This window comes from Ictidomys tridecemlineatus, chromosome 13 (assembly GCF_052094955.1).
Source record: "Ictidomys tridecemlineatus isolate mIctTri1 chromosome 13, mIctTri1.hap1, whole genome shotgun sequence".
NCBI classification, from domain to species: Eukaryota; Metazoa; Chordata; class Mammalia; order Rodentia; family Sciuridae; genus Ictidomys; species Ictidomys tridecemlineatus.
The window spans coordinates 97,376,232-97,401,182 of NC_135489.1; the positions used below are offsets into that span (position 1 = coordinate 97,376,232).

The window sequence follows — 24,951 nt, forward strand, 5'->3', positions numbered from 1 at the left end:
TGCTCTGGAGCATCAAGCTAAACCGTAAATGTTACCACTAGTGTCCTTATAAGAGGGAGGCAGAGGAAAACGTGGTCACAGATGAGAAAAGGGCAATGTGACCGTGGAAGCAAAGCCTGGCGTAACATGGTCACAGTTCAAGGAGTACTTGCAGCTGCAACCTTAGAAGCTGAACTACACAAGACGTGGATTCTCCTCTGGAGCCTCAAGGGGAAAAAAAGAGTCCCTGATTTTAGCCCTGCAAACTTTCAGAACTGTGAGACAATAAACTGCTGTTGTTTTAAGCTGCTTTGTCAGTACCTTCTTAAATCGGCAACAGAAAACTACTACACTGCGGTTCCGTTTTTGTTCTGGATGTCATTGGGCCCCCGAGGTGTCACCCTAAGAAGCCACGCTGTTTCCAGGGTGGCCGTGCCAGTTTAGGTTCTCATGAGTAATGCATGATCTATTTTCTCCACCACCTTGCCAGCATTTTCAACCATTGTTATTTTTTTAAAAAACCATTCTTCTTGGCATGGAATGATACCTTTCTGTAATGCATTAATTTGCATTTCCCTTATGGCTGATGATGTTAAACATGTTTTCATGAGTTTATTTGCCCTGTGGTGAAATTTCTTCCACGTCTTTTGTCTATTTGCTAATCAGATTCTTTTTGCTTTCGTACTACTTTTATTGCTTATTACTTATTATTGTCTCTTAATTTATAATTTATGACTGTTTCATATTGTTTTCATTATTGACTTCTTGAGGGTTTTATAGATTCTAGATACTAGTGCTTTGTTGGACATGTGGTTTGCAAATATTTTCCCTCACTTTGTAGGTTTTCTTTTCATCCACTTACCTGGGTCTTTGTAGAACATATGTGTTTTTAACTTCTGACAAGATCCAATTTGTCACTTTGTCCCTTTTTTATATTTAATTTTTTAATTTGTTTTAATTGGTTAATCATGACAGTAGAATGCATTTATGCACTTTGATATATCATATGTAGATTTTTCTGAGTGTACATGTTGCAGAATCATATTGGTCATGCAGTCACATACATACATACAGTAATAATGTCTGCTTCATTCTACCATCTTTCTTATTCCCACATCCTCTCCCCTCCCCTCCCATCACTTCCCTCTACCTAATCTGAGGTCATACTATTCTTCTGAAGTCCCCCTGCCTTATTAGCATCTGCATATTATAGCAAATATTCAGCCTTTGATTTTGTAAGATTGGCTATTTTGCTTAGCATGATATTCTCCAACTCCAACCACTTACTGGCACATGCCATAGTTTCACTCTCCTTGAGAGCTGAGTAATATTCCATTGAGTATATATACCACATTTTCTTTATCCACTCATCTTGAGGGACACCTAGGTTGGTTCCATAGTTTAGCTACTGTGAATTGAAGCTGCTATAAACATTGACGTGGCTACATTACTATAGTATCTGATTTTAAATCCTTTGGGTATAAATCAAGGTACTTTGCCCTTTTAAGGACTGTCCTTTGATGTCAAGTCAAAGGACTCTTGAACCAGCCCTGAATCTCAAAAATGTCCTCTTGTGTTTTTTACTAGTTCTATAATTTGCACTTTACATTTAAGCCTCTCATTCATTTTGAGTCGATTTTCACAGAAGGCATGGGGTTTAGGTCAAGATTTATTTTTTGCCCATCAATGTCACTTGCTCTACAACAATTTGTTGAAGAGACGATCCTTCCTCTGTTGAATGGCTTTCACGTCTTTGTCAGCAATCAGCTGTCCATATTTGCACAGATCTACTTTAGGATTCTTTATCCTATTCCCTTGATCTGTGTCTCTCCCTCCACCCTATCATACATTTTAAGATGTTTTAGGTATTCTGGGGTCTATGCCCTCCACATAAATTTTAAAACAAAATTTTTCCATGTCTATAAAATTCCCTGTAGGAATTGTGATAGGAATTGAATTAAAATAATAGTTTAATTTGGGGAGAATTCATATCTCTTCTATTTTGAGTCTTAGTCTAACAACATGGTACTTGTCTCTACTTATATCATTTTTTATTTCTTTCATCAGCTTAAAATTTTTCAGGAAACACACCCTTTACATGTTGTGTTGGGTTTAATATAAATATTTTTCTTTTCTAGTGTGTCTGCTAATAGTGTACAGCAATTTTAATTTCTACACGTTCACTTTGAGCCTTCAGAAATGGGGTTACTTGTGTGTAAGCATCTTGGATCCTATAACTTTGCTAAACTTACTTATTAGTCTTTTAAGAATTGTAGCCAATCCCAAAGAACTAAAGGCAAAATGTTTTCTCTGATATGTGGATGCTAAATTACAAAAATGGAGGTGGGTAGGGAAGATTAGAAGTACTTTGGATTAGACAAAGGGGAATGAAGGGAAGAGAGGGAGGATGGGAATAGGAAAGATAGTAGAATGAATGGAACATTACTTTTCTATGTGCGTATATGACTACACGACCAATGTAATTTTACATCATGTACAACCAGAAGAATGGGAAGTTATACTCATATTTTATATAGATAAGTCTGTCAAAATACATTCTACTGTCATATATAACTAATAAAATTTTAAATAAGAATTGTTTTATAGATTCTTTAGAATTTTCTACTAGACAATCATGTTATTTGTTTCTTATTAACCAATCTGTTTATCTTGTACTTCTTTTTCATGCTTTATTGCAGTGGCTAAAACTTTAAGTGCCATGTTGAATCAGAATGGTAAGAGCATACCCCTTGTTCCCAGAAAGCATTCCGTCTTTCCTTGGTAAGTGCACTCTTAGCTGTATGGTTTGGGAGGAACACACCCTTACTCTTAGTTTGCGGAGGACTCCTATGATGAATGGGCATTGTACCTGGTAAATATTTTTTCTGCTTTAATTGATATGATCATATGATTTTTCTTATTGAGACAACTAATTCTATTGCTGGATTTTCAAATGTTGGACAAATTTTGAATACCTGGAATAAATCCTACTTGGTTATGACATCTAATGGTTTGTAGATATTGCAGGTTTTATTTGCTAATATTTTGTTAAAAAATTTGTTTGTGGAAGATGTTACCCTATAATTTCTCTCTCTCTCTCTCTCTCTCTCTCTCTCTCTCTCTCTCTCTCTCTCTCTCTCTCTCTCTCGATATTGCAGGTTTTATTTGCTAATATTTTGTTAAGAAATTTGTTTGTGGAAGATGTTACCCTATAATTTTCTCTCTCTCTCTCTCTCTCTCTCTCTCTCTCTCTCTCTCTCTCTCTCTCTGTCCACCCCATTCCCCAACCCTTAGTACTGGCTTGTCTAGTTGTAGTATCAAAGTAATACTACTTTCATAAAATGAACTGGGAAGTGTTTCCTCTTCTGTTTGCTAGAACAGATTAAGTAAAAGGAGTTTTAATTCCTTAAATGGTTAGTAAAATTCTCCAGTGAAATTCTCTGGGTCTGGGGATTTCTTGTTGGAGAGCTTTCTAATTGCTAACTCGATGTCTTTAATGATTGTGGAGCTGTTCTAGTTGTCTCTTTCATCTTGGTTGATTTGGGATAGTTTGTGGTTTTAAAGGAATTGATCCACTTTGTCTTAAGTTGTTGAATTTATGAGCATAATGATGTTCCTAGTATTCCCTTAATATCTTTTTAATGGTTGCAGAGTCTGTTGAGATACCCTCTATTTCATTCCAGCTATTAGTGATTTGTATCATTCCTGCTATTAGTGATTTGTATCTTAGGTCTTTCTATCTGTGTGAATCTTGCTAGGTTTTTCAATTTTATTGATTTTTTTTTAAGAATCCGATTTGGGGTTGATTTATTTGACCTCATTCATTTCCCATTTTTAATTTCATTGACCTATGTTTTTATCTTGGTTATTTCCTTCCTTCAGTTTGCTTTTACTCTTCTTGAGTTTCTAGAGACATTTAGATGATTGGTGGAGAACTTTTCTCTCTTCTGATGGAAGCATTTGGGGCTATCAATGTCCTTCTTTGTGCTGTTCTAGCTGTGCCCCCCCATATTTTGATCTGTTGTAGTTTTCTTTCCATTTAATTCTATGCATTTTTTTTTAATTTCCTTGGAAATTTCTCCTTGGTCCCATGGATCATCTACACACATTATTTAATTTCCAAGCATCTGAAGACTTCCCTGTTGTCTTTCTAGTACTGATTTCTAATTTAATTCCATTTTAATGCAACTCCATTATGTCCAGAGCACATAGGCTGTAGGATGTTCATTCTTTTAAATTTGGTTAGATTTGTTTTACAGCCAAAGACGTGGTGTACTTTGATGGATGTGTCATGGGCACGTGCAAAGAATGTTTATGGGAAACAAACCTTGCTCATTGTGAATGTTCCTTGGTGAGTGTGTCATGATCGTGTGACAATGTTTATTCTGCTGTGGTTTCATGGAGTGCTCTATGTATATCTGCTAGATCCTGTTAGTTGATTCTGTTTTTAGTTTTGATATGTCCTTGCTGATTTTCTGCCTAGCAATTGCTGAGAGTGGGCTGTTGAAGTCTCCAACTATAATTGTAGGAATATACATTTATTTTTGTCGTTGTGAGACAAGAATGGATTCCTATTGCACATGCTTTGCAGCATCAAGCTCCTGTCAACTAACACTGCCTTGTGGAAACCTTTTCAAACTAACTGTAATGGGATTCTAATTCACTTCCTTACATGGCTGCCTACTGTCCCATGGTGTAAATACACCTGAATTTATTCTACTGTTCTACAGTGATGCATTCGCTTTGTTTGATGGGTGATGTAATTTCCAGTCACCATTCAACCGACCTTCTCAGTTGATAGGGGGCTGACGGGTAGAGATTCACAGTTGTGAAGTGGCCCATGGGGCTGAGGGAGGACTGCACACGGGAGTCTATAGTGAGATTTTTGATTAAACAAAAAAAAAAGTATGATTTTGGAAGTCACCAATAACTCTGCTTGCAGATTTTTTTGAAAAGCCATAAAGTAAGCTTGATCATCCAATCGTCCTTTCCTGAAAAAAAGAGTAGCAGTATCTTAGATGAAGATGAAGTTACAGCTCCGTCATGCAAACATAGGAACTAAAGACCAGAAATATTCTTCAGACAGGACCAGAGTTCTTAAAATAAAACATACACCAACCCTGGCCAAAACTGCAGTTCCACCATATTCTTCACTCCAAGTAGGGTCTCTTGAATTTAATTCACAGACTAGAATGTAAACAGATAAGAGAATCCCAAATAGAGTGGGATCACTATTGAAGGAACGAGAAACGTTTCGCTTGGGGAAGAGAAAAGGGAAACTTCGTCTTGGGCTACGCTGAAGATGGCTCTCTGGTGAGGAAGCAGTCCGGGCTCCAGAGGGCCCATTTCAGCCAGGGGAAGGAAGGTCAGCAAGCACGGGGCGCAGTGACCTGAGAATACAGACGGTGACTCTCTTCAACATCATCAAAGGAATGTGAGCCAGATCCTAGCCCTGGCTGGGTGTGTTCCAGCCCTCAGAGGCCACAGTCCATGTGGGGGCAAGTGACAACTCACACAGGGCTGGCTTCCCTCCAAGGACAGTCAGTCTCCAGCAGAGGGCCTTCCCGACCCCAGCAGACCTGCCCACTCCGGCCTCCAGAGCCCCTCATGAGCTCTCCTGTCCCGACACCCCCACCCTCCACCGCCCTGATGTGAGCTGTCCTTGGGGACCCCGAGTACATCCCGCCTCCCTCCTCCTCCGCAGGACTTTCCTGGTCACCCACCCACCGCTGACCTCTTCCCAGGAAATCGGCCCCTTTGGGAACACAGGGTTCTCATTGTTGTTGCTGCTGTTTCCTTGTTAAAATGGGGCAGCTTTTTCTGTTTGATTAGATGGCAGTCCTTTTTAGAAAATCACCCTGTACCTCTTTCACCACCCACCATCCCTTCCACAAGGCAAGGTACACAGTTGGACCCATAAAAAAAAGATTTGTTGCTCCATTTATTTCCCCCATTTCCTTTTTATAAATTCATGGGCTTTAATTAGAGGTGGGTCCACGTGGCGGCATGAAGGAGTTTGGCTTCCCGTTTGGAAACATCCTGGCTGTACAGAATTTTAACCTAATAATGATCTCTCGTGGCTCTCATTAAAGTTGACCCTCTTACTCAAACTCTCCTGGGGTTAACTAAAAAGAAGAAGGATGGCAGGGTGCAGAATTCATCCCATCCGATGGAACAGCCTGCAAAGTCTTGGGGTGGGCTGGGCGGGCAGGCATGCCCGGTGAGGAAGAAGGTCAAGGAATCCGCAAAGAGAACAGAGTTCAAAACGTGCTCTCTGGAGTTGCCTTCCACAGTCCAAGTAAGTCCTCGGGGGAATTTCTCCACCAGTCACTTTTGATCTGTCACACTCCCCAGTGCCCTGCAGCCACCTCTCTATTCCTCTGTCCTCACCTATGACCTGTTTGTCAGGGGGAGCTTCCTGTTATGGTTAGAATATGGTTGTCCCCTTGGACACTCACATCACCCAATGGGGAGGTGTGGGGGTCATGGACATGGAACCTTCAGGAATGCCATCTGTGAAGAGTGGGCTAGTTCTCACCTTCACAGGTACCATGAGAGTGAGTGGCTGGAAAGAAGACTGCCCTCGGGTTTGGCCTCTCCTGCATACATACCTTCTTGCCTTTCTGCTTTCCGCCATGAGTCAAGGAGCGCAAGGCCCTCACTGGGTGTGGTTTCTCAAGCTTGGACTTTCTAGTCTCCAGAACCATGAGCCAAAATAAATCTCTTTTCTTTATACAGCACCTGTCTCAGGTATTCTAAAAACATACTAAGAAAACTGACTGACCACCTTTCCCATAATCCATGGCCTTACAGCATGTCTTAGTTGGCTCAGGCTGCTATAACAAGTATACCATAGACGGGTAGCTTTAACAACAGACATCTCTCAGAGTTCTGGGGGCTGGCAGCCCAAAGTCAAGGTGCCAGCAGATCCAGGGTCTGGTCAAGGCCCTCTGCCAAGCACGCGGATACCTGTGCTCACATGGCAAAAAGAGAAGGAGAGGGCTCCCTGAGACCCTTTTACTAGGCCATCCATTCCTCCCGTGCCTCATGCCTAAATACTTACGAAAAGTCCCAACTCCTGAAACCATCACCTGAGGGCTAGAATTTCAACATAGGAATTTGGGGGGACACAAATACTCAGAATACAGCATAGCATATAATTCATGGTCTCTTACCATGACCTTTTAATTCATCTTAGGTTCTCAGGACCCTGGCACCAGGCATTTGGCAGAGACTCTCACTTACAGTAGATTTTGATGTGATGACTACAAAGAAAATACTTGAAGCTGTGGAGAGCCTGAACTAGGAGCCCTGACAAGCTGCGTGACAGAGGTAGGAAAGGCAGTTGCTTATTCGGGCTGAGTCTTAAAGGCTAAAGAGTATTATGTTAGATCAAGGTGGGATGGAGAGAAGGGGCCCAGCAGGGAAGAGTTAAATCCAGAGGTACAAGAGGTCTGGGAAGAAGCAAGTTGTCCCCATGCTGTCGAAGTACAGGAGGGGGAGACGACAAGAGACAAGAGTTGAGGTTCAAGAATCAAAATGAGGCCAAACTGAAAGTTTTCACACTCCTATTAAGGAATTTGGAATGAATTCTGAAAGCAAGGAAACAGAGAGCTTTTATTTAAATGAGAAAGATGAGATGGCAAACATGAACCTTAAGAAAGACAAATAATTCACCACATTAACAGAAAAAGGTAAAAAACGCATGTTTATCTTACTAGATGCTGAAAAAAAAAAAGATAAAAATTCCACAACCATTTCAGATGTTTTTAATTATAAAAACTAGAATCGCCGGAAAAAAAAAATTCTAATTTGTAAAAAGTGTATATAATAGCAAATGTCCTCTTTTATAGTTGAATACAGAAGGATTTGCTTTGTAACCAGAAGCAAGAAATTAACCTCCATCAATAGAATTCATCATTGTACTCGAGACTCCAGCCAAGGCAATAAAAGCAGGAAAGGACTGATATTAGCTAAAACTTATTGTGCACACAGGCAAAAAATATTTCCCTAAGTGGAGAAATGAATACGGAAGAATGTGCACCATTGTATTATGGTAAGAAATGATAAATGATCTTTGTGTCTAATAGGGAACTGTTGGAATAAATTTTAGCCCAACCATAATTTGAAAGTGAACTGCATACCAAAAAAAGAGGAAACACGATTGTAGGTACTAACATCTAAAGTTCCCCAAGGCGTGTTAAGTGAAAAGAGAAGTCGCAGAACAATACGGGTCGAATGTTTTGCTTTGAATAACGGAAAGGAATAAAGAAAGGAAAAGAAGAAGTTGTGTGGGGTGTGTGTGTGTGTGTGTGTGTGTGTGTGTGTGTGCATGCACACCCTGGAAATTTAAACAGCAAATAAATATATCAAATTGGCTCTTGGAGAAATAAAATTATAAGCATTGAGAAGGGCTACGAGGCCCAGGAAATAGTGGAGTCCAGTCACCGGTGGAGATCTGACAAACACACACACCTGTAGCCTTTGACGCTGGTCCAGCTGCCATCATCTCTCCTAATTGTCACCTAATGGCCTCTACTCTCACTCCACCCTTTCCAGTGGTTCTCCATATAGAACATGGAACCATCTTTCTTCCACGCTCTGTAGTCCAGAGGGCTGCAGGGCCGGCCTGGCCTCTCTCCTCCTCTAGCTCTCCACCCACACAGCCAGCCTCTATTTCTATCTCCTCCCCTAGAACGGCCCGACTCAGGCCCAGCACTGACACTTACCCACACATATGGCGCCCACCTTCCAGAATGTTCCACCCAACATTAAGTCTCCGTTTAACATCATCTCCTGGGAGAGCCATTTTGATGTCCGTGTCTCCATGACCCATGTGCTCCCTCACATTGCCTCTCCTCTGCCTCCCTCACCAGCACCAAGAGGACCGGAAGTACGTCTCATCCACCACTTGATCCCCAACTCCTAACACAGCCACCCCCGAGTAGAAGCTCAATAAACACCTGTTGAGTTAAAGAATCCATTGATGAATTGTTGGAGGAATGCAGTGAAGAGTAGTCGGAGAGGGGAAGAGAGTTCATGAAGGATCTTGAAACAAAACTGGGAAGACGAGAGAAGAACTGGGTGCTTCTTTCACAAGAACCAAAGAACCTCAAGGCAGACCTGGGCGTCTTTTAGAGAGAGGGTGGGGGTCAACAGTATCTGGAGCTGCAGGGAAGGAGGTGGAGCTGGACCAGATCGGAGGAGGCTACAGATTCCATACCCAGGGACTCCAGGGAGCCCTTTCCAGCAAGCTGTCCACAGGCTGAGAGACACCGTCACTGCACTTGGATGTGGACAGAAGTGAAGTGCAGAAGGGAGGGGTGCAAGAAGGAAGGAGGGAGGCTGAAGGGGGGGCAAGAGGAAGAGAAAGCTATTTTAGTGTGGAAGAGACTCAAGGAAGATGTCTATTAATAACATAAAAAACAAAGATCATAAATGGTCAACACCCAGCATTTCCCAACATGGCGCTGCATCTTGTCCATACCTGGAGATGGAGTCCATCGGATCCCTGTGGGGTGTCTCCACAGGTGTACCACCCCCATCTCTTCCCACTGCACCCCCCCACAGCATTGGGCAACACACAGATCCTCCCTGCTTTCCCCACTGAGCCAGCCATTCAGCACACTCCAGCACACCCGGCCCTGGGGGCTTCTAACCCAGGTGGTGAAGGGGGGGGGCAGCAGGAGGGAGAGAGTGGGGCAAGGGAGGCGGCTGCAGCCCACCCTGGGAAATCAAGATCGTCCCTGTGGCCATTGTTTGATGAGTTCTGGTTTATTCCCCCAGCTCAGTCCATAAATCACTTTGCAAACAGGGTTGTTGTCTATTAGGGGAGTTGCAACTCTCAGTGGGGAAAAAAATCACAGCTCAGTTCTTTAGATAGAGCAGCCAGAACCACTTCAGAAATCATCATTCAGAAAGCCGTTGCTCCTTCCCTGAAACCAGAGGAGACCCTACAGAGCTCAGCTCCAGACAGAAGTGAACGGGCCATGGGCCACCAACACCCTCAGTCTGCAAGATGCCAACAGTCAGAGGTAGATAGAGACTTCTTGGAATGTAGGAGCAGGAGGGACCCCAGGTCAAATGATGCCCCACACCCCTTGCCCACCTCTGAACTCATCCCAGCTCCCTGAAATTTCCCCTCCCAGTTCCAACTTCTTTCTTTCTTTCTTTCTTTCTTTCTTTCTTTCTTTCTTTCTTTCTTTCTTTCCTTACTTATTTTTTTCTTTTTCTTCTTTTCTCTTTTCTTTTGTTACTGGGGATTAAACCCAGGGGGCCCTTAACCACTGAGCCATATCCCTATCCTTTATCATTTTTTATTTGAGACAGGGTATCGCTGAGTTACTTAAATTGCTGAGGCTGGCTTTGAACTTGCAATCCTCCTGCTTCAGCCTCCCAGTCTGGTAGCATTTATTTACTATTTGTTCTACAATGTGGTCAAGGCCAAATAGAAACACCCTTCAAAATACTTGTCTTGTAAAAAAAAAAAATCCGTAAGAGGAAATTTTAAATTGAGAGAAAAAAAAATGCATCTGTAAATTATTATGGTTATGATTATTTGCAAATTAGAAAAAACATGGTGTTTCAATTTTAGGGGCCAAACACCTTGGTGCAGAAACGTGCCTCTTCTCCTGTGTGGCCAGGAGTGATTTTGTATCATTAACGTACGTGATGACTGCATGTCCTGCTGCTGACCTGGCTTCTCCTCATGTGGTGACACTAGGTAGGACACAGGAGTTGCTCAAAGTGTCCGTCCAAGTCTCCACTGGGTGACAAGTTCAGAACCCCCTGTGGATGCCTGAGGTCAAGGATGGTACTGCAATCTACATCTAGATATAATTAGACTTTTTTTCCCCTGAAATGTACAAACCTATAATAAATTTAATTTATATCAGCTATAGTTAGAAACTAACAACAATAATAAGGAGTAAAAGAGAACAATTATAATAAAAGTTATATAAATGTGTTTTCCTCTCTCTTGAAAGAGTCAAGACGAAAATTCATATTTTCAGACTGAGTTTGACTGGAGGTAACAAAAACCACAAACAGTAAAATCCCAGGTAAGGAAAGGGGCCATCTGTTTGTTGCTTGTATGTTTTGCGTGTTGTGTTTATGTTTTAAAACCCCCATCTTTAAATTTTGTGCAAGAATGATTGACAAGGCAGGTCACAAGTCTCACGAGTAATGTCACAAGGCTCACAGGGTCTCCGGCAAAAGGTCAGGGTCAGTGTGAGATGGTTTAGGGTCTGGAGGGCTCCCCTGGAGTTGTGGAGAGCAGGGGTCTGACAGTGGGCGGCAGCCTCCCGAGATCCTTCATCAGAACCAGACGCGAACACCCTGCCTGAGAGAAATCATTCAGAGTCCTCTGGCAAATGTCTGTCCGCCCCGCTCACCCCTCCTCCAGGGCCAGGAATGGCAGAACAAATGGGGTCAAGGCCCATTTTCTCCCACTACCAGTCCTGAGGCACCTCTCCTGCTGAGCTGGCCGTGGGGCCTCTGGCTAGGGAAGGCCAAAGGCGTCCAAACTGAGGCTCTGGGAGGAAGAGGAAGCAAAGAGGGGTGTTCTAAATCCTCGGCAGCAAAGGTCTTTGGGACCTGACGTAGGACACCCTAGCGGCCTCGGCCAGAACTACAGCATGCGCTGGCCATGGGCCGGGGTCTCTCTCTGCCAGCCTGAAGCATGGCATGAGAGCTAAGAGGGGGCAGGAGGTCCCCAGTGGCCTGGAGACACACACCTGTGCTACTCACTTTTCTATTTAGTCGTAGGAAAATGCATGTTCTCGGGAACGATGGGATGCACAGAGGCCCTCCTAACTAACTGACACTTTGCCCATCTCCTAGGGGAGCAGTAAGTCATTGTGAAGGGCTGGCTCTTCCAACCAAATAAAGCCCTTAAAATGGTTACGTTTTCCTTGTTTTATCTGGAGAGCAGAAGCTTCCAGTGATCCCTCCTTGGGTCCTTGGGAAACCATCAGGAGCTCGGATTATTCAGTACCTCTGTTAACAACAACCTCAGGGGCTACTTCTTGGCCAGCAGAGCCGGAACCCTGTTTTCATTCCTAGTTTTGTTTTTCTTTTTCCGTTTGGTCTGTCGGCTCTAGAAAGTTTTAATACTTGCAAAGTAAAAAGCAATAGTATTAAACAGACGGTCCGTAGGGCCCTCTAGACTGCCAGGCAATTAGACTTAATGGACTCTGATCAGATGGAGTTGGTCAGAACGACCTCAGCAGAGAGCCCTGCCGACGTGAGAGGCTGGGTGGAGGCCAAGCTCCGTGGGGTTGGAAGAGTTGGTATGAGTCAAAGTTCTTAAAATTTGGAATGAAATGTTTTGCTTCTTACTCTGCCTATTCAATGGATGGAAGGGTGGAAGGACTCGGAGGCCTTGTGCTTTGGGAAAACACAGTTCAGATGACACTCCAGCACGGCTTAAAGTCCAAACTCAGCAGCATTGTAACAGTGAGCTCCTTGAACATCTTTTCTCATGAAGCCTGTTTTGAAGGGTGTCTGATGGCTTTACATGGCCACCAGGGTTTCAGGATTCTGGGAACTCGAACGGTCAAGGGAAACGCCAGTTCAGACAACCTCATTGAAATGCCTTTTCTGCAGCTTCCAAGTTTCACTGCAGTTCCTCCCAGGAGCCTGGAATCATGGCTAAAGACCCAAATCTTCCCCATCAGCAGTAGGATTTGCTAAGTTACTTCTGGAGCAGGGCGAGCATGGTGCACACCTGTGATCCCAGCAACTCAGGAGACTGGGTCGGGAAGATCACAAGTTCAAAGCCAGCCTCAGCAATTTAGTGAGGCCCTAAGTAACTCAGCAAGACTCTGTCTCCAAATAAAATATAAAAAGGGCTGGGAATGTGGCTCTGTGGTTAAGTGCCCCTGGGTTCAATCCCCGGTACTATATATTTTTAAAAATGGATCAAAGAAGCCACAGATCCAGCTAAGCTACCATTGTCTGCCCTGGTAAGAGCAAAAGGCTGATCCAAGGCAGAGACGCGTTCCAGGAGCTGAGAAGATGCTAGTTCACCAAGGGCAGCAGGTGATGGCCTTCTGGGCATGTCAGGTGGGGCAGGAGGCTTGGAGTATACCCAGCACCTTCCCACTCACGGAGATGGAGCAGTGCAATACAGCGGTGACTATGAAATCACGGCCCTTGGCTCCTGGTATCTTGTTGGGGATCAAGTGGTCTAAACAGAGATGCCCAGTTGCCCCTACTCCAGCTGAACTGGTGACATTTGTAACTGTTCTGAAATTCTGAGAAAAGTCACCAATCCTAGCACTGGGAAGCACCATCTGTTGCACATGTCAGGGGACAATTGTCTCATTCTTATTGTTTTAGTGAAGGGAGGAGGAAGTGAAATCACAATGGGAACAAAGCAGTTTGGTTTTTACCCAAACCAGAAGCTAGTCATTATGAATTTATAGGTCCAAAAGCTTATTATAAGTGTCAAGGTATAGCTGCTCATACATCTGCCCACTACAACCGTCCTCGTGTGCAATTACACATCCACATGCACCACACTTCACCACGTAAAGTTACATACCCACACACCCCACCCACTCGGGAATGCAGTTACATATACATATACCCCAATGGCCAACATCCATTCTAGTGTGTAATGGCACGCACGCACACACATACACACACACACACACACACACACACACACACATGGGTCAACATCCACCCACTCAGTGGGCTATTCCTATGTTCAAAAAATGCCTCCCACTGTAGACATTCTTTATCTAGAACACACTGTAGATATTATATGGTAAAATGCAAAATGAGAAGCAGTCTCACATACCAGGAAGTAATCCACTCCTTTTCTGGTTGTTAAGATCTCCTACAGATAGCTGATTATTTTCATTAATGAGTGACACTCCACCAACCAAAACCTGCAGAAGTCTGACAGAGCCGTCACCAAAATTCATGAATGGCATCATCAGCTTGCTCAGTAAATGCTGGCAAGAGCATCACAGCTCTGAGCGGTGTGCCCTTAAACCCTTGCTCTTAAATTAGGCCTCCTGATCCTTGACATTAGCACTTGGGTCAGTTCTAAATGTGGTCACTTCTGATTGTGTGTGCACGCACACATGCTGCTCATTGACCCCAGGGCCTCGAACATGCTAAGCACATGCTCTACCAATGAGCCACATCCCCACCCCTCTGAGCCTTGTGTGAGTCTGTGATGTGCCCCGAGGAGGCACATTTCTCGTGGGACCTACCACAGGGGCCAAAGGCTGTCCCGGTGCAGCCCGTACAGTGTCACCTTCCCGTCTTTAGCCTTGAGCCTCAGCCTTGTCTTTGAATGGTTCTTCTGCAACAGCTTAGTGGCTCTTTCAGAACTGAGCTCCTCTCCACCCCCCCCTAAACTATGCACATCTATCTTACCTTGCTCAGTTTTCCCTGCACGGACCTGAGAAGCAACATATTGCCTTCAAACCTACCAAAAACCTACAGCTGCTGCAGGTCACTGGGATGCTAGCCAGCTTGGACTTTAGGGCAATAGAATTTTAAGGTGCCCAGCACCGTCATCAATATTCTTTTGTATTTCTATCCATCTATTAGGTCCAAATATAAAACAGGTTTTAAATAGAAATTTAATGAAAATGTTCATTCATCTTTGCTGTTGGGTTTTTCTTTTCTGTCTATCCAAGGCATATTTTCTTGTTCTTTCTCTGTCACCAAAATGAAAAGAAAAAAAAAAACAAAAAAAAAACAAGTTGTAGCTAGACTCAGATGTGTAAAAAGGTGTTGCTGGTAGGGACTCCCTGACATGAACACAGACCTGGAGACTTCCTCAGGTACATAACCTCTTGCTGTTAATAAATGGCAAGCTTAATGGTAGCAGAAAGGACAGATTAAATATGCCACAAGATTTGGATTCTCGTGTTGCTCAGGAATTTTTTTACAGTGTTAAATTTTGATTCTTCATTAATCAATATTAATGATATAATGCTTTGAGGCTTCCTAGATGATCAGAAACCACCAGACTTCTGTATTTCTCAGTCCTCCTCTTACGTAAGAAAATCAAGTTTAAATATTTGCTAATTATCATGCTGTGTGCAACATCCTGATAACACCTGTCATCAGGTATTTCTGAGAAGCCAAAGTCTCTAATGATCCGATATATAAATTTTCCAGAAAACTGGAAACCATCCAGGGCTTTCCTTAATTTAGGAAAAAAGATATATTTCAAAGAGAATAACAAGTCCTTTCTCAAACTCTAGACCTTGAGACTTTATAATTGATATCCAGTCACATGATAAAGATTGCCCATTTCTATCTACCAGAAATCATTTAAAGGAAGGATATCAATAGAACTATTTACAAATCGGTAAAGAACACCCAAATAAAGGTGTTTTTTCCCCCAGTTTCACGATTTTTTAATAAAATACGTTGGTGGTTTAACTGTACATGGGCAATATGGGAATTTGCACATGTGCACCAACAGAGGGCCATGTGATAATTTGAATCAACATGCGCACAAGGAATGAAATTATCCTTTAGTGTCTGGTTTCCTTTCTGCGTGATTTCGAACTTCTCCAAGAAAGCAGGCATCTATGTTCACATGACCCTGTGGTTCACAGCTGCTGATGAGCAAGGGGGCCAACCAAGGACAGGACCCAGTACTCATTAGTCATGCTATGTACCCCCTGGGTCACTGTAACCCACAGGACACAGACAGGCTCTGAACAGATCCAGCCAGCCCTCTGACTCTTGGAATACCATTACTGAGGGTCACTCAAAAGACGGCCAAGCCGAGCAGATTTATTTTAGAATGATCATCGTTATTTTGCCACAGCTGACCTTCAGAATTGGACAGTGGCCTTCATTCTAACCCAGAATCAAAGCCCTAAGCAGAGTGATACTTTTTTCAAGGAAAACTTTAAAAGCCTCAGTTTGACATTATCCTCAATTGGAAGACTACCCTCTATATGTGACACAACATAGAAGCTTTGTCAAGATATATTGATGTATTTTAAATGTAAGTCTTTTTGAAAAATAGCAATTACACTAACACTCTAGAGATGGTTAATACACTCTAGTGTTACAGTTTAACCTCAGAGTTGTCAAGGTTCTTTGGTTTGGTTTTGGGTTTTTGTGGGGGGCTTTTTTTTGGGGGGGTGAGGTTGGCCCCTGGTTATGTACTTTAAACAAGCAATACAAGAAGAATATTCATTTCTTTTAAGATAAACTCAACCAAGTGTGCATACTTTATGCTGATCTTTATCCCTTTTGGTAAAATATAATAATCCATATTCAGAAGCTAAGAAGCAGGTCAAATTAAAATGCAGACTCAAACAAGAAGGGACCCTTTCTTAAACACCAATAGTCATATTATTTATCAGTGCTTTTCATATAGGTAAAGATAACCCTTACAATAATCTGTTTCTTTGGAAATTGTGGTTCCAGAATTGCCAAGATACTCCATGTTACCTGAAGATGCGTTCTGCTGATTGTCCTCGATTGGATCTGCAGCCAGTATTTACAGACCAGATATCCCCACTGGTCTTGCAATGTTATTAACACAGGTGGGGATAGAATTTGTGTCTCAGTTCTTTTTCAATTAAAAAAAAAAAAAAACATGTCTTGGATCCAATGTAAGTTGGATCTTCCCCTCTTGGCCAGGGGAAGTCTGTCCAGGTGTGGAGGCTGCTGATCCGCTGCCTGGCAGCCAGGAGGAAATAAGCATTTGACAGATTAATTGAACTGAGCTGAGTATTTGCTCCTTAAACATCACAACATGTTTGCATAAAGAAAAAAATCTGTTAACTACCTCGTGTTTTTATAATTCTCTGTGTTGGAAGAAAAACTCCTTTCCAGCCTGTGGCTTCAGGTAGCAGCACCTTCAGCCACTCTGAGCCCATTTAAATGGAAGGCTACAGGCGCTGGGAAAATAGTGCCAAATTCTCCTTTCTCTGCTGTAAACCAAAACCACTGGATATGGAATGAAAGACCCACGAAAACCTTGCTCACAAGAAAAGTAGAAGCCAGCGTTTGATCCGCCCTGCCAGGAACTGGAGATTGTTGCTGTGGTGGGCAACCTCTTGCCCACCCCACCAACAGGCGAGGACACAGTGGAAATAGTGACATTCGGTGCAACTCTCATCCCCGCAGGGGACTGCCCAGGTCTAACAAGTGTGTTTCAGCAGCGCCAAGTAGGCCAGACCCTCGGTCCCACGGATAAGCGCCCACGGTGAAAGGGGCACTGGCCGGACATTAGGTGAGGCCAGGTGGCAAAGGCCTGCCAACCGGGTGGAGCCCAGGGGAAGGCAAGACGGAGGGAGGTCACGCCGTTTTTTCAACCTTTTCCCAATGGATGCGGGAAAGGCGCATTTGTAGTTTGCTCCCGAACTGATTTCTAAGGAGTGCGCATCTCCTCGCCTCTAACGTGACAGCCACGGGTGTCCCCCCCGCACCCTAGGGCTTCAGGAAGAGGCCTGACCGCAGCTGGCCCTACTGCCCGGCCTCCGGGACCCCCACCAGGACGGCCCGCGCCAGTACCCACCTTGACGACATAGGTGACTCCGGGTCCCAACACCTGGTCGTTGGCGTGCGGCGCCCCCCGGGGGGGCCTGGGCAGCGGCTCGTCGCCTGGCCGGCCCTTCTTGGCGCTGCTCATGCTCACGGCCGGGGCGCGGGGCGCCGGGGGCGCGCTGCCGTCCGGGGCGGCCAGGCTGGGCGCGCTGCAGCTGCCCGAGAGCCGCGCGCCCGCCCGCTCCCGGGCGGCAGACGACAGGCCGCGGAGGCCGGAGCTGGAGAGTTTCAGGTGGGACACCTTGTGAAGCAGGTGGCCCAGGCTGCCGGGCCCATCGTCGGGCGCCTTGCGCAGGGCTTCGCCGGACACCAGATAAGGGGCCGCCTCCGGGGTCGCGCGCGCCGCGGAGACCTTGCCGCCGCCGCCGCCGCCGCTGCCGCTCACCGACAGGCTGTGCAGAAGGTCATCGACCGATGTCACCGAGTCATTCCTGAAGCGGTTGTACTTGGTGCGTGGAAGCATGCCCCTCCGTGGGCTCGCCGCATCCGCCCGGGCGCTGCTGGTGCCGGCCCCCGCGCGGGCTGCCGCGCATAGCAGGCGAGCCGCTGGCCCCGGAGCGGGACGAAGAGCTGGGGTCCCAGGACAGCCTTCTGGAGAGGAAGAGCGGAGTCAGAGGACGACGCACTCCCACCGTTAAAAGCCAACACAGCGGCGGCCGCGCAGCCCCGGCCCGGGAGACCGCTGCTTGGGGTTGAACGTTTGCTTTGCAAAAGTCATAGTTGCCTGTGATGGAGAGCCCAGCTGCTTGGGGCTGCTCACAGCAAAAGCATGACTCACTCTGAGAGGAGACCCTTCTCAACAAAGGCTCGGTGAGCACTGCAAATCACTTCCTGTAGAAGAAGAAAAAAAAAAAGGAAAAAAAAAGAAGCAAAAAAAAAAAAACCGACATCCACCCGCTGACAGCAACTGGAGCCAATCAATTCTCAAATTTCCTTTTTCTACCTTCCCAGATTTTTCCTTCCAACCTTTGATTTTTCACTTCCCCAACCCCCCATTCCGCAATTGTGCCAAAGGTAAATCCAATTCCTTCAAATGATCAAATGAACTTTCGGAAACCCATTATTCCATGTTAGGTTTTTCTCTTCCCTGCTTAGCTCATCTATGTGAGCCCTAAAAGTGTATGACAGCGATGCGTTAAAATGTGACGAAGGCTTTTTAAGAATAAGTCTTCAGCGAATCCTGGTGAATTCTGACTTGGAAAGCAGTTAGGAATTTTTAAATAGAAAACAAAAAGGAATATTCACCCCCCAGGTGAACATAAAATACCAATTTCCTGGGTTTTTTTTTTTCTCCTCTTTTCTTTTCAAATCAACAGAGCAGCCATGATGAGCGTCTTTGTGGCAATGCAGTTCTTCCCCCAATAAAATCTGCCTAGGAACTTCTGCACAGTGCGCTCAAGGCGGGTCTTCCCTGCTCATTTACAGCAGTCTTTCTCAGCCAGGGTTAAGTTGAAAATCTACTTCCAAAAAAGAAATGCTTCTTCGATGAGTGGCAACAGGCTCCAGAAATCCATTCCAAAAAAAAAAAAAAAAAAGAGGGGGCTGCGTTTCAAGTTTTATTCCAACTGAATGTGTTTAAGCCCTGGAAAAATGCCTGAGAAATGCTACCAATACATCACAATGTCCCTTCAGTTGCTGCCTGCAGCCCGGCAGTCAGGAGGGAAAAAAAAAATGCAGCTGCACATCAAATCCACAGGGGGAGGGAAGAAAAAAAAAAAAAAGCCTTGTTTTCAGGAATCGGGCTCAGGCTTGCAAAGAAATGTGCAGGCCTCCTTCCTCCCAGTTAGGAGAACAGGACGCTGGCAGCCTCCAGGGCTGCCCTCCACTCTGAGACCCACTGAGCCCTTCCTCAGGAGCCTCTGCCAGTCGGCCTCCTGCGTTCAGATCACCTGGCCCACGGGGAAACGCTGGAAGTTCCCGGCAACTTCTGTGCCAGCAAATTCATTCACCTCTAGCTCACTCTCAGGTCACCCTGAGCCTTCCCACGCCTAGCCCTGCGCAGGTGTGGCGCGTGGGGTCCCGCGGAGCAGGGTCTAACGAGCGCCGCTCACGGCGGGCGCGCGGGTGAGGCCGGCTCCGAGGACGCAGGAGCGCGGAGCGGCCGCGCGGTCCCGGCGCAGGAAACGTGTCCCCACGGCTCTCGTCCTGCGCCGCAGCCCTAGCAGAACAGCCACTCGGCACTCATTTTCCCTCTTCCCCGGGCTCGCCTAGCAACAGCGAGCGCACACCCCCAGAGGTGACTCTGACGGTTATCAGAGTCTCCCTCCAATCTGAAGCCAAACGGCCCTCTCGTCCCCAAACCCTGATCTTCATTAGAAGCAGACAAAAACAGCAAAATGTGAATGAAATGCTGTTTGTGTGAATGAAAGGGCCGGCGAGCGAGCCAGCGATTCTGTGAATGGAGCCGGGCCTGGCAGCCGGTGCCAGGCAACCCCCCGGGCTCCCGAGGCCTCAGCCAATGAGCGGCCGCGCCGATGACTCATTCAACAAAGGCTCGCTCCATAGTGGAAGGTTCCATTTCAATCAAGGGCGGGATCTTTTATCCAACGGCAGTGTGGGAAAAAAAGAAAGAAGGAGGAAAGGAAAAAAAAAATACCACCCAGCTCGATTCCAAAGATTCTGGGAGAAGGAGGACGGCTGTGAGTGGAGAAAGGAAAAAAGGAGTTTTTCAAGGAAATTCCAGATCAACGGGTCAGGGCTCAGTGTGAACAGGACCACTCTCTTGGAGGTGAGCTGAGCCCCAAACTTTCATTCACCAGTTCAGTTACATCAAGGAGCAGCCATGAATGTGCCGCTCGAACGGTTCCGCTTTTATTATGAATGTACACTGAATGCGCATTCAAAACCGAGGTTACCTTCCCTCCATTCTTTTTATTTTTTATTTTTATTTTTTTGATAAAGGAATAGAGAACACCTGTGCAAGCTAAGCGTCTCCAAGGGAAGGAAAAAAAACCAATGGTACGGAATTAACCCTTTAGCCTACAGGAGACTTTGAGTTCTTTTATTATGAGGAGGCCAATAGGGAGAAATGGGTTGTTTTAAAACATAAATAGCAGTGTAAAGTTGCTACCTATTAAAAGATATATACTCAAAGAGGATGATCAACGTGACAAGATCATAATTGTGCAGTAAAGCCGCACTTGGGCAAGATGGTATCAACCTTCTGGGCAGGCATCCGTCTGTCATCCCAGCTACTCGGGAGGCTGAGGCAGAAGGATTGCAAGTTCAAGGCCAATCTGGACAACTCAGTGAAAACCTGAATCAAAGTAAAAATTTTTAAGGAGCTGGGGTTTTATCTCAGCAGCCAATTGCTTTTGGATTCAATCCCCACGACCACAGAGAAAGAAAGGAGAAGCCAAAGGTGTCTCAACATCGGAACAGCGCTGTCCAGCCGTGCAGAGGGCTGAGGTACCACACCCACACCCACCGGGAGCCCTTGCCTCACTGGGGAGCTAGGAATTCTTATTTTAGGCCCTGTTCCCCAAAGCCCTAGTATCTGGTCTATCAGTCTAACAGCCTAGAGATGGATGAGAAGGAGACTACTAGGTTAGGGGATGATAAATCTGGATGAAATTTTCATAGTCTGTGCCATGGCTTACATATGATTCGTCCTTTCTAAAAACTGATGTTGAAATTAATCCAACCGTGGTGCTGAGAGGTGGGCCCTCTGGGAGGTGAGTTGGCTTAAATAAAATCAGCAGGGGAGAGCCTCCATGATCGAATTCACTTGAATTTATAAGAGAGGGAGAGACCAGAGGATAGATCTCTCTCCCTCTCTCTCTCTCTCTCTCTCTCTCTCACACACACACACACACACACACACACACACACACACACACACACACCCTTCTTGTCTCTTGCCACCTCACGACTCTTGCCAGTAAGAAAGCTCACCACTTGCAGGCCCTTGACCTTGGACCAAAACTCTGAGCCAAAATAAATCCTTCTTTTTGAATAACTCACCCAGTCTGTGGGACTCTGTTTCTAGTAGAAACAAAAACAGACCAAGACAGTCTGACGATGCAGAAGAAGCACCCTGCTGCTGTTACCATTGTTCACCGGTGACAAGTCCTTGCCTCTCCAATGCTGAAGTATAACACCAGAGAAGCACACCGTGCACGTTTAGAGTGGAAAGAAGAAGCTTCATTAAAAGACAGCAGAAAAGTCTTCCCCCTGGAGGAAGAAGGGGACCCAAGAGGTGGAATCTGTGGAAGGGGGAGGTCTTCCCCCTTTGATAGCTAAGGTCTTCTTTCACCTTTTCCGCATTTTTGTCAGGTTCCTGTCCTTTGTTCTATAGGTGGGGAGACCCAAAAGGTGAGGGGCAGATGGGCCTGAGGAGTAATCTGGGCAGGAAGGGCCTAGGGCCGCTTCTGATTAGCACCTGGCTGTTTGCTGGGAGCTGTTTCATTAACATTTCTCTAGAATGGGCTCTGGGCCTTGGGAACATCAACATTACAATTTCCCAAGTGCTGCTCTGCTTTCCCGGGCTCCATTCTCAACATGGCCTTCATTTTTTTTTTATTTTACTCGGTATTAGACCCGATTTACCTGACTACACTAACTACCCATCTTTAAATCTGGCTTCACTGTTGAAGCCCCTGAAGGAGCCCACAGTGGATTTGAGTAGCCCCTGGAACCCCGCAGGCCACCTTCTTCTCCTGAGAGGAGAGAAAAGTGAGGCCCACATTTCTGACCTGGATTCGAGGCTGAGTTCAGTCTCCTGCTTTAGGATGCAGAGGGCAGGGAAAGGTGGGATGCTGTCTGCATACGAACGATGGGGCCTCCCACATAGAGGTGTCCAGCGCTGGACAGTCAGGAATAAAGGCTAAAACTTGAAATTGCCAGGCTTTCCAGAGAGGAGCTAAGAAAAAAAATGGTCAGAAATCGGAGGATAAATATGGAACCCAAGTTCAATGGGTACCATGGAAAAATGAGTGTCCCGCTCCCAGATGGTTCCAAGAGAGAGTTTCATGAGAAGGACACCCGGAGAGGTGGTGTGAAGTCAGCCCCCAAGGACGGTGATTCACCAGGGATTGGTGGGGACCAGAGCCATTTCCACCTTTAGAACGGGAAGGAGAAGGAGTCACACTGGGGCCCGTGGAATTCCACTGGAACTTTGGGGACACGCTGCTGGAGTTTTAGAGGACTAAAGTTGCTGACAGAGGGCAGGGAGCAGGGAGAAACAGGCAGCCTCTGCCTGCGCCTCACTCCCATCTCCTGGGAAGCCACAAGTGCAGGGTGGCTGGTGAAGGGTCCCCGTGGGGAAGCAGTCGTCAGGCACAGAGCCGGCACAGAGGAGGGATCTGGGGAGGCAGGCGAGAACCAGCACCTCCACCTCCAGTGGATACATTTGAAGATAAGTACAATCAAAGCCACGGTAGGAACCCAAAGATTTTATGAATATGACACCTGATTTTCTCTGTGAATCAAAGGCAAGTCAGGGTCCATTTAAATATAGAATCTGAGTTAAGGGTAAATGTAGGATCTTCGGAGGTGGGTGGAGCAATGCCACTGGATGAGACAAAGGACGGGAGTGCTACATGGCATCGAGGTCCAGCCATGACTCGGGGTGCCCTGGCAGAGGCCGTCTTCTGGGCATCTGTGCATCTGCCCAGCTGTGAGCTGGAAGACGGGGCGTGGTTACAGAGAGCTTCCTCCAGGATAAAGGCAGGGGGTGTGGAGGACTCAGGCAGGCAGAAGTCAGGAAGGGGTGAGGGACGGGAAGAAAGCTAGAGGAGGACCTGGCCACTGAAGGAGCAGATTCAGAGCTCTCAAAGCCTATCCAGAGAGGGACACAGACAGAAGCAGACGATCCCTAACCATGTCTCCCAAGGCTTAGGTGGGGAGAAGGAGCAACGGCACCAAAGGACTTGAGGTAAGGGTTCCCAGGTTTCTTAAAGCCAGAGATGGACGTCATCAGGGAGAAGCTGGGGATAGAAAGAAGGGAGCTCTCTCCCCACAGCAACATGGGAAGAGGTGGGATGAGCGGGCACTAGGGAAAGAGCAAATGAGAGCACACTTTGTTATCAGGAAAGAGATGGGAGTCAGACCTTGAATGGATGTTGGAGGAAACGGTCCTGTATTAGTCAGCTCGACATCACTATAATGAAATACCTGACACGGTCTACTCATGAAGAAAAGGAGCTTTATTGAGCACATGGTTTTGAATATTCAAAGGCATCCGCTCAGCTTTGGTGGGGATCCAGGGTGAGTGGTAGCTGGCAGAGCACATGTGGGATCCAGCATCTCAACCCAGGAACAGAGGGTTGTCCTACGATCCCTTCTGAGGACGGTACCCTCCCTGATCTAAGGACCTCCGCCAGGCAGGTACTGTCACTTGCTGAATCTGCCACCCTGGGGAGCAAGTTTTCCACACACCAACTTTGGGTAGACTCAGACCATATCCAAACTATAGCAGGACCCGAGGTCGGGTGCCAGATCCGCTCTCTGCAGGGACCTGTGGGTGACCCGGTGGTCATTCCCCACATGGGGAGTGGTGGGCAGGACTGGTGTTGGAATATGTGGTGAACACTCTGGGGCAGGTCACCCAACTGTGGGGCCCAGCAGTCCTGGCTCCTTGTCCTCAGAGGCAGGCCAGCTCCAAGAGAGGGTCAGAGACAGTGGCTCCCCCCCTCAGGGCCCCTCCACGGTGCTGTGTTTCTTGGTCTCTCAAGTTCCATGTGCTGCAGTTTCCCACACCCACTGGGCAGAGGAGGGCCACCGCGTCTCAGAGTCTGCTCACTGAGGCCAGAAGAGGCCAAGTGACTTCCCAGCAAGACACAGCTCACAGGAGGCAGAACAGGAATTCCCCACAAAGCCAGCCTGACTTCAGCACCCCCACGTGGACCTTCCTGGATGGGGGAGGGGGATGGTCAGAGGGTGGAGAGTGTCCTTCCCAGCTCTGCCACTGCTGTTTCCACCTCCAGGGAGGGAGAGTGAAACCACAGCCTCTCACTGTTGCCATGGTGACCAGGCAGAGCACGAGAGAGCGCACGATTCCACATGGTAGGTTTTATTATTGTTGGGGGGAGAGGAACAGGTCACTGCCAACTTCACCCTCCAAAAGAGGTGAAAGTAAATGACAGGGAAGCTCTATCAACGCCTTGGCCTTGTTGGGGGAGCTGAGAAGGGATAGGATGGCTTTCCTACACTTTGGAAACCAGAGGTGCTGTAGAATACTCAGAAAAGAACACTTGTTTCAAATAGAAGAATCCCAGGTAAGAGAACTACAAGGATTTGTACTCCACAGTTTACATGTGAAGCTACTGTGGGCTTAGAAACCATTCTTGACTCAAATATGTAAGAGCTTCACTTCATTTACAAAACTATAGATTATAGCTTTTCCTGAAGAATTAATTCATTTAAAGCATTTTTAATGAAGTCTTGTATTCCCCTTAGAATCTTTCGACTCTAGCTTTATGTAGGAAC

General features: G+C 46.1%; 1 protein-coding gene across 2 annotated transcripts in view; it reads right to left on the reverse strand.

Annotated features, from left to right (window-relative positions):
- Shc3 (SHC adaptor protein 3) overlaps positions 1 to 19,918 on the reverse strand; it is a 173,248-nt gene extending 153,330 nt beyond the window's left edge. Inside the window, exon 1 of one of the 2 annotated variants that reach the window (XM_078030657.1) lies at positions 17,495 to 19,918. In XM_078030657.1, the coding sequence (XP_077886783.1) occupies positions 17,495 to 17,986 (492 nt within the window). In that variant the 5' untranslated portion in view covers positions 17,987 to 19,918. The remainder of the gene's footprint in view (positions 1 to 17,494) is intronic. The other variant, XM_078030658.1, reaches the window with a different exon arrangement.
- Positions 19,919 to 24,951: the final 5,033 nt, after the last annotated feature.